The sequence below is a fragment of the Alligator sinensis genome, unplaced genomic scaffold (assembly GCF_000455745.1).
Source record: "Alligator sinensis unplaced genomic scaffold, ASM45574v1 scaffold155_1, whole genome shotgun sequence".
NCBI classification, from domain to species: Eukaryota; Metazoa; Chordata; order Crocodylia; family Alligatoridae; genus Alligator; species Alligator sinensis.
The window spans coordinates 532,847-543,249 of record NW_005842877.1 but is presented as its reverse complement, the minus strand read 5'-3'; the positions used below and the strand labels follow the sequence as shown (position 1 = coordinate 543,249).

Genomic DNA, 10,403 nt, shown 5'->3' with positions numbered 1-10,403 from the left:
CTTGGTAGTCTGGCACCCTGCTGCTGCCTCTCTACAATCCCAGTGAGAGACTTGTCTTGCCCCTCGCTTAGGAACACTGAGGCAAAGAACTCATTGAGGAGTTCAGCCTTGTCCCCCCTGTCCATCACCAATTGCTTATGCCCATTTAGTAGAGGTCCTATTCCACCCTGGGCCTTCCTTTTACTCCCTGTGATGTGAAAGCAGAGGTGTATATGTGTATATATATCCATTCATATACACAAAAATATATTTTTCCAGAAAAAAATCATTTGTACTACACATAAGTAGGTGCCAAAGTGCTGCTCAAAAGTGTGTTTATGGAGTAGCTGTACTAAAACTTGCATCAGTTTAAAAAAAAGGTAACATGTATCACTTCTGAATAAACTAAGTGCATGGTACTATATGCACATTGCTACAGCCATATTTAATTTCAAGGTTATTGTTTTCAAATTTGCTCCTCATGTCTACGTGCTCAGAGAGAATAGGATCTCACAGTAAGAAGAGGGGGAAGCGGCTACCAGGGAAAAAAGTTGGGGGCAAACAGAGAGCAAAGGGGCTGCCTGATCCCCCAGATTTATTTTCCCTCCTGTAGCAGTGGGAGGGGAACAAATTCAAGGCAAACCTCCAATAATTAGATTCTATACCTGGAAAATTATAACAAATTTATAAATTTTCCATATAGAAAATCTAAGTATTGGGGTTTTATAATCAGGATCGGCTTCCATTTGAGTAAATACGGTATTTCTTTAATGTAGATCCTTACATTTTTTTAAAAACTATATAAATAAATCCTATGAAAATGGACAAAATACTACATTGTAAAGAGAAAAACTGCATTTTACATATTTCTTGAGAATCAAGTGTGCTAGCTACAACTGAAGCCCTGTGAATTAACTGTCATCTTGACACTGGTATTTATGTAGGTACACAGGGGAAGTAAGAAAGGTACTCTCCGTTCCTTGATTTCAGCCAGGTCCAGTCTGTAGGGATTGCTCCCTCCATGAGTCCCCAGAGGCACCACACTGCCCACTGTACTGGTTGGATGTACAAGAGAAATAGGTTGGGTCATCCTCAAGTTTCTAACCTGAGTTAGGTTACTGTATTTGTTTAATTCAAATATGCCTCTTCCACTATATAGGCATTGCAAAATAACTCCGCAGTCCTTAGAGTTCCAGAGCCAGATATATGATGCAGTAAAACAAAACCCTCTGAACGACAAGAAGACCTTAAAGACATCTGCAAACTTGAGACTGGATTCACTGTGACAGACATGTACTTTTCACTACATGGACACAAAGGAGCCACAGCATATCAGGAAATCCAGGCCTAAGAGAAGTTTAAACTGTTCCATTCAATCTCAGTTGATCCTTTAGTCTGGATCCCAATTACAATGCATTTCAAGAAAGATTTTTAGCAATTAGATATGCAACTGGGTGCCTGTACTGTGAGAAGGTAAGTAAAGCAGAATCAGGCTCTGAAAGTTTACTGCCGTGGGACCACTCAGCAAACTTTAATCTTGTACAGAGGTTCCATAGACATGAGAAACAATTATTTATATTGTATAGTGGAAAAGCAAGTGGCTCTATCATCACAGGATGATAGGATCATAGGAGAGCAGGGCTGGAAGAGACCTCACAAGGTCATCTAGTTAAGCCTCTGCTAAAGGCAGGATCACTGACTACCCCATCCCAGCCAAGTGTCTGCCTAACCTGCTCTCAGAAACTTCCAAAGATAGAGATTCCATATTTTCTCTAGATATTCTTTGTCAATGCTTGACCACCCTCATACTCAGAAAGTTCCTCCTAATCTCTAACTTAAATTTCCACTGCTGCAATTTGAGGACATTGTTCCTAGTCCTACAGTCACAGAGAAAAGCCCTTCTGCACCCTTTCTGTAATCACCCTTCAGGTATTTGAAGACTGTTATGAACCCCCACCCCTCATCAGTCTTCTCTTCTCCACACTAAACCCTACTTCTTTCAGCCTTTCCTCATAAGTCTTGCTTGCCAAGTCCCTAACCATATTTGGTGCTCTGCACCAGGATCTGCTGTGTTACCCTCCCAGAAGATGTTCTGGTAATTAATATCCCTCATGAGAACCAAATCCTGTAATTTGGAAGTTGTCAGTTATTTAAAGAAGGCTTCATCCACCTCCTCCTGGTTTGGTGACCTGTGGCAGACACCCACCATGTCAACTCCCCTGCTGCTCTCCCCTCTGACTCATGAGGCCTACGTTCTACTTCATACCACACCACAGAACCCATGTCCATTGACTTATATATACACCTCCTCCTTTTTTCGCCCTGCCTATCCTTCCTGAACAAGCTGTACTCATCTATGGCCATACTCCAGTCATGTGAACTACCCCACCACACCTTTGTAATCTGAATTACATTATAATTCTGTATTTGTACTAGAACCTCAAGTTCTTCCTGTTTGGTCTCATTAGTATATAAATAGTTCAGGACTTACTGTCTGATCCTCTCCCTGAGAACATGGCTAGGGCTTCTCTTACTGCTTCCCTTTATTTTATTTTATTTTTTTAACCTCCAGGCTGTTACCTCTGGGCTTTTGTCTCTCTGGTGAACCTAGTTTTAAAGCCCTTCTTGCTAGGTTAGCATTAGCAAGCCTCCAAGCAAAGACAATCTTCTTTGTCTTTGTCAGGTAGACCCCATCTCTTCCCCACAGTCCATCTTCCTCGAATATCACCCCATGGTTGAAGAAGCAAAAGTCCTGCTGGCAACCCCATCTATGCAGCCATGTATTGATCTCCAGGATACATCTGCTCCTAGATGGGCCTTTACCCTTGCCTGGCAGAATTGATGAGAATACCTGGGCCTCCATCCCTTTTACCCTTGTGCCATGTAGTCACTTTTGATCTCCTCAGGATCACCCTTGGAAGTATAATTAATGCTCACATGGATGAGCAGCGTGGGCATTTACTGTGGAGCTGACTAATTAGCTCTGCAATAAAGTCTCAGCATCTACATGTGCAGTGCTATTAGGATGGAGTAATTAACTCTGCCATAGGTTAGTATTTGTCTACACATGGTGCAGATAGAAGTTACAGGTTTTTTGTGTGATCTGCCCCCTGAAAACACTCTACAGCTGTGCCATGACACTGCAACATTTTCTAGCCATCCTGTTTGATTCTCCTGCTAGCTCTTGTGCTGCTACTTTGCAAAGATTCTCACTTCCTCCTTTACCTCCTTCTACTCAGCAGCTGAAGGAACAGTAAAAAGGAAAGTATCCACACAAATTCCCCAGGGAAGTCCCCACTCAAATTCTCACCCAAACTCTCCTGTTTTCTGGCCTGTGGGATGGTCCTGTGCCACAAGTTCCAGTCCTGTCCTATCCTGGCACATGTATATAATTCAAAACACAATTAATTCCTTTCCACTTAGAACCTGTGAGCTCCAATCTCATAGCACACTGTTTGTCTTTCTGGCCATGTTATTGCCAAGAGATTCCAATTTAATATTTCATTCACCTCCAGATTCAATAACTGAGGTGTATACCATAATGATAAACAGATGGACATTTCAAAAACAACTTTAGCCATAAACAAATACATGAAAAAGGGAGATACTACCTTAACTCCTGAATATTCTTGCTCATTGTGACTGTCTGCAAAACATAATGAGCATCTTTATTTTTTAAGCTTTTACAAATCTACTTTGTTTCTCAGTCAAATGAATTTTGAATGGATGCAACTAATGCAATAGGAATACATTTAAGAATATATTCAACAATATAATAAGGAATAGTTGTTTATATGTGTTATAAAATTAGCTTGGTTTGATCAGTATTACTGTAAAGTGGACTTTGAACAAACGCAACTGTATTTTTTCTAACATCAGCCATTCTTTCTCTCTCCTAGGAAATACTGTTTTCAACTGAATAAAACAGCAAATTTTGCATAGTCACTTTTCCTCATACAAGTGACTTCAGACAGTACATTTTGTGCTGCAAATTAACACTGCAAGCTAGATTTTTATAACTATCTGCATAGATTACACCAGCCAAACCTGTGTGTTCAGAAACTGGGTTCCCAAATTTGAAAGGGTATTTGCACACAAAAGCTACTTGCACAGACACTTTAGCACACATTGGCTCGTCTTATGCATGTAGCATACATCTGGATGCCTGAACAAAGGTTCTGTGTACAAGCTTTGCTGACACGTTAGACAGCTCATTTTGAAAATCTGCCTACAAATAATCTGCACTCTGAAAATTTTTTATTTATGCACTCATGTGAGATGAATAATCTTTTTTGACAGAGGAACAAACTTCCACCCCTCCTCCCCCCATTTGTAACATTACACTGAAGTGATACTAAACAGGGGCACAAATGTCTGAACAGTTAAGACAAGGTTCTTTGGGTGAATCTGATATCTTTTATTAGACCAACTTAAATAGTTGGGGAAAAAAATTTTAGCAAACTTTTGGGTTTAAAAACCCTTTGTTAGGCTGAGGAAGTGTCTGCAGTTGGTGTGTGCACAGTTAAGATGTCTCACTTTAGTTCTGAAGATATAAACTCAAGCCCTGTTCTAGACTGATATCAAAGTACATACATCCCTAGGTGACTCAGCTGTAAATGGAGATCTGGTCACTTAGGCTGGGAGTCAAAGGTAGCTGGATGTGATGCTGGCCACATCAATCCCTAGGCTAAAACTGGCACACTTTAACTACACTAGACCAATGGGCCACCAGGCTTGGACAGACTTTCTTAGATGGCAAACAGTATATGCATCTGTCTGGTAAATTTCTATTCCATTTTGAAAAGGCTGGATTAATTTTAGAAAGAGGTAAAAATCAGCTGTGGAATAATCTACCTATGCCAAAGATACATTTGGTTCAGAGTCTGTTTCCAGGAATATAAAAGATGAGAGTGCTTCATTCCAATGCCTAGGTGTTGGGGTGCACAAACTCCACACTGACAAAAAATGGTTAATGTAAGCTGATAGCTCAGTTAACTCTTTTAGTTACCAGACACCATGTACAGCTAAATCAGCAGGCACACTTACTCACCTTTTTGTCTTAAAAGGAGGCTGGGAAAACTTGGGAGTCAAGTCCTGTGTAAGAAAGGAAAGCTAAGGCTTTGCTGGCTTACTGCTTCCATCCCATGCCAGTTGGTCCTTTCACTGCTGTTCTGAAAGAAAAACCAGAACTTGGAAATGCGTCCAAGAAGAGGTAGACACTCAATATAGGACAGCAAGAGATGGTTACATTGAATTTTTGCTTGTTTGGAGGCTTTTTGAATGGAATTGCTATTTGGGGACCCCAGGGAGAAAGTCTTGAAGGAAGCAATCTAAGTTTCACCTCATCCAGGGCAGATTCATGCTATGGCAACTTCAGAGACAGAAACTTTCCCTCGGGAAGTGAACATCTCCCTTTCTCACTCCCCACTTTTATGTTCTGTGCTCACTTGTCTGTCTCTCTCCCTCAGGACATCCCTGGGCCTGCTTCACCCACACACTGCTTTGCTCTTAGGAATATGCGACACCACAGATTTACTGGTGTTACCCTGGTGCTAACTTGCTTGGTGGAGAATCAGGTTGCTGAACTCCCCTCCGAGCAGAGCTGCCAAGCTTGGGCCTACTCACAAAGCAGAGAGTGAGAGAGAGCACACAGGTGTATGAAGCTCCCTCCCTCCCCTGTGCCACGGGTTGTGTGAGTTGGCAGGACCAGGACCTATTTCTTTGCCCCCTCTGGGCTCAGAGGCTGTGAAGAACTGTCTAGTGCCCACCCCTGCTCCCCCTTCCCCTTGAGCCCAGCAACTGCGAGGATGGGGGAGGTGGCTGTGTGGGGGTGTAGGGGCCCGTGAGCCAAGGTTGAGGACCAGGGGACAGAGGGGAAGTGGGGTGGCACAGGGGTAGGAGCAGCAGCTGGATGGCACTTGTATGTGTATGTATGGGGGCAGGGAGTCAGTGAGAGTCTGGTGAGAGGGGTGCCCACCCCACAAGGGATTTAGGGGAGCAGGAAGACTTTTGGATGTGGGAGGCAAAAGGGTGCCTGGCAGGGGCCAGGATTGGGGCCTAGCATTGGCTCAGCAGGGATTTCTGTCTAGTGATGGAGGTGGGGCTAGGATAGCGCTGGGGTTGGGGGGGCCAGTGAGGGACCAAGGGCTATAAAGCCTGGGGGCACCTGGGCACGGCAGCCAGGGGATGGAGGATATCAAGTGCCCTGACCCCTGGGTGTTTCAGTGCCCCCCTCCCCTCCCCCACCCACGCCAGTCACTCCTCTGACTGCTGGGATCCTCAGAGGGAGCGTGGAGGCAGAGAGGCTGCTTGGCAACAGGGCAAGCTGGCGACGCAGCCACCCCCAGTGGCAGGGAGGAGGTACTGCAGGGCATCAGTGCCACCCCCACAGCCATTTGTCCATAAGGTGCCAGGGGCCTGAGTCACAGGGCCTGTGTGGGAAGGGCCCCATGACTGTGTACTGGGTGCAAAATCCGTTTCATTGTCTTGGGGTATTTTAGGCAAACTCAGAAGTTGAATCTAGCTGCTCCCTGAGGTTTGTCTGGAGGGTTTCTTCCTTCAGGAGCTGGCAACGCTTCCCTGAAGTCCACGCATATCCACAGGGGTAGAAAAGTGAAAAAAAATCCAGTGGGGAAAAAAAACAGAACCCTCCCCCAGCTTTTTCTTCAGGAAAAAATGGAAATTGGTGGGGAAAGGAATGGACGTGGAACTTCGTTTGCTCTGAATGAACAGGGAAAGAATTTTTAGAGGAATATTTAAAATGATATGACGACTGCTGCACATCGGTCCTTCAAAGTGCTTTGTGTTAACTAGTAAGCATTTCTAGTGAGGTTGACTTTTATTTCAAAACTGGTAGTATTAGGTGATTATAATGTCTAGGCACTGTGAGGCTTTATACAGTCTAAGCAGCATATAGTAGGCTTATTTACCCAACAGGAGTGTGTATGGAAAGCAAGGGTGTAGGTTGTAGCCATGTTGGTCTAAGGACATAGGTAGACAAGGTTCTTTGGGTGAATCTCATATCTTTTATTAGACCAACTTAAATAATTGGAATTTTTTTTTTATGGTGAGCAAGAGCAGCTAATTCTTCTAGCTCAGTGGTGCTCAACCTTTTGGCCCCACAGGCTGGGTGAGTGGCAAAGGGCTGGTCCACAGGCTGGATCTACCCTGTGCACCAGGATCAAACCCTGCACACCAGGGGTGCCTGTACATGAGCAGCAAGTTTGTTCCAACACGCTGCAACTGCAGTGCACCAGAGCAGACTTAATAGAGTCTCCTGGAGCATGGTAATTGCTGCGTTCCAACAGCTGCCAGCATCTCATGTATCAGCATCCCCGTGCTTAAAAATGGCAATGAGGATGCTTTATCTAAGGTTCTTGGAGCTTTAAATAAAGCACCTCTGCCACCATTCTGAAGCATGGGGATGCTGATACATGAGATGCTCTGAGTGCTTTAATTATAGCAGCTCTCAGAACCGCTTTAATTAAAGCCCCCCCACACACACTCCTGGAGCATGTGTATAAACACCCCAGGACTGCCCCCTGTTCTGCCCCAGCCCAGACCTGAGGACCAGAATTGGGTCCCATGTTACCCTTTCCCCAGGGTCTCCTCACAAGTCCAGAAATTGGCAGCAGGTGGGCTGGATCTGACCCTCAGGCCAGGAGATAAGCTCCACTGTCCTAGCAGCTGTGCTGTTAGCAACCCCCAAATTAACTAGGTCCTGTCAATTTCAAGGTGGCAGTTAAACAATAAATAATGAAACAAACAATAATGTGAAAACAGCAAAGCACACTAAGTCACAATATCATAATCATTAATGAGGTGCTAAGAGCTGGCTGTTCTGCCAGAAAATAGCAGGCATGCTTAAACTAGTTTAAGCACTGCCTTTAATAATGAAATCAATGAGATTTGGATGAGGCTGGTTCCTTGTTCCCAATTCCTTATTTCCAATTCTGTTTTCAAAGCTAATCTATACCCAATAAAAGCTTGTTGTTTATGAATTACACTTTCTAAAGAGAGAGAATTTCATCAACTGTGTACATATTACTAATATGTAAAATAATATCCTGCATCAAGTACAGAGCCCTAAAAAATAAATATCAGATTAGGATGGGATTATGGTGCAAAACACTTCTTGGTCCACCCCAGACTGCACAGCGCTGCCAGCAGGGGGCTGCCCTGAAGAACCCAGAGTGCAGTCCTGCCTGGCCCAAATGCAGTGGCCCTGCCAGGCTGTCAACTGACAGTCCCCTCTATGCCCACTATACTAAGTATATGGACTTGAATAAGGAATTGGCTTTTGGGCTGGGATGATGGCTGGAAATCCTTTCTGAGCCATTCCACACTATGCCTCTATGGCACCAGAAGAACCCTAACCAGAGTCTTCCCTGGCCCAAAGTGCAGTTTGGCCATGCCAGGCTGCTAACTGACAACCCAACCAGTCACTGTATTAAGTATATGGGCCAGATTTTTCCAGATCTGCAAACCTGGGGGAGATCACCACTAACTATGGTGTCCAGGCTCAGCTGGATAAAATAATCTTTTAATTATATCTGGGTAGTATGGAAGTGAGGTTGTTATATTACCTGAAGGTTAAATTGCCTGAGGATAATTAGGTGTTTCTGACCTTTTAGCATTTCAAATGTAGTCACTTGACTCCAAGACCTCCCCTAGCACATGGCTAGGGGCCAGGGGTGGTGACAGTTTTTCCATTGTCTCCTGTTCCGGTGACCTATCTTGCTGTTTTGGGCTTTGTGATCCTTCTGCTCACTTGGTGGTGAACTTTGGTTTGTCTATTATTTAATTTTGAGTGTCAAAAGGTGAGAAAATTCCTTGCAAAAATGTAAGGGGAAACACTGGTTATGAGGAGGATATAGTCAGGGCCTTCCTGCATGAATTGTCATGGTTAGAGAAAGAAAGGAGAAATCATTTTGAGGCTGCATAGCTGTTAGGCTTCATAGAAATGCACTGAAATTCAGAAAATGGCTCTGTAATCTCTGGCATGAGGATAGGAGGGGCTTGAAATCTAAGACATTAAATACAACTTCAGTGGAAATCTTACTGTGTGCGCAAGCAGCCTGAGGGTTCAAGCTCTTATGTGCAGTGTGATTCAGTGTAATGATTGGTTTCACCCTACACGCTTGGGGTTTCAATCTGCTCAGGATATTGCTGACATAACACCATGGTTTTGTCCCATATGTGAGGCTACATTGACTAGTAGAAGCTTTGCTGAAGTACCAGACAAGACCAAGGGTCTTTCCTTTTGATTAAGAAGTGGTTCCTGAACCTCCCCATTTTCCCAAATCTGGAAGTATACTCAGGAAAGACAATGAAGTTTCCCTTAAATCCACCAGTACCTCTGCTGCAAGGTATAGTAATCAGGTGAATAATGAGGGCAGGAAAGATTAAACTATTTCTCTAAATGATGAAGAAAAGGATTTACTACAATAAAAACAAACAGATTTTCAGGTCTGAATCTACAACTGACTATCAAGAACCTGTTGATAATTCTTGCTTAAGTTGGTGCTGTGAGGCAGGGACTTACATTAAGGGTGCAGCTACTCCAGTAAAATATTTTCACAGATGTGTGTGTTTCAGGTCTGGGAGGCATAACTAAGTCATCTTTTCACACTCTTCTATAACACTATGCAAAACCCTACATTCATTTTTGGAAATGATATAAAGATGGGCACAGCATTGTTGACTGGTTGGCACTTCAGAAAACCACAAGGGAAAAAGTGGGGGACCAATATAGCAGGCCAAGTACACCTATAGGAGTAGAAATTTTACAAGAAATTGATAAGCAGTCATCCATCAACCTTGACGCTGAACCCTATCCATCAAATTGCTTCATTGTGTTAAGGAGGGTAATCTTAACTATTTGATGTCATTGATCACATTGAAGTACATGTTTTATATTTTAAATACAGCTTAGATTATCAGCAAACTCCAGAATGCCCTTGTTGTATGGGTGAAAGATAGACACCCCTACCCCATGCCCTGTTGAGTTCAAGGGTGACTTATAAATGTTTAATATTGGGGGACACAAGGTAGCTCCTAGAAAACTGTGTGGCCTAATGGCTAAGGTGTCTGACTTCCATTCAGAGGGTTTGAGTTCCTCAGTGGTCTTTTTTTCCACCTTAAGTTATATAATGTTCAACCTGCAGCAGGGTTGAGCAAGGGAGGGGGAGAGAGCAGCCAGGCCCAGTTCTGTTCCCCTGCCTTTGCCTGTGCATCTGGGGGACACAGGCAGGCAGCCATCAGGAGAGGCTGCTAAAAAGTCTGACTAGCAGCTCAGAAGCAGAGCTCCCCAGAATGGCATGGCACTACCCTGGGGCTGGGGGGGAGGGTGTGGTGTTGATCTCCACCTCAGAAACTAAATAAACCCCCCACCTCAGAAACTAAAGGAAGAAACCTCACCTACC

At 43.9% G+C, this 10,403-nt stretch overlaps 1 protein-coding gene across 1 annotated transcript in view; it reads right to left on the bottom strand.

The window, feature by feature from the left end:
• LOC102381934 (coiled-coil domain-containing protein 158-like) overlaps positions 1 to 6,172 on the bottom strand; it is a gene marked incomplete at its 3' end in the record, with an annotated part of 76,942 nt that extends 70,770 nt beyond the window's left edge. The window contains exons 1-3 of the mRNA XM_014525776.2: positions 6,146 to 6,172; positions 5,030 to 5,150; positions 3,591 to 3,625 (exon numbers count right to left, since the gene is read on the bottom strand). Coding sequence (XP_014381262.1) covers positions 3,591 to 3,616 — 26 coding nt within the window. The remainder of the gene's footprint in view (positions 1 to 3,590; positions 3,626 to 5,029; positions 5,151 to 6,145) is intronic.
• Between the last annotated feature and the right edge of the window lie 4,231 nt (positions 6,173 to 10,403).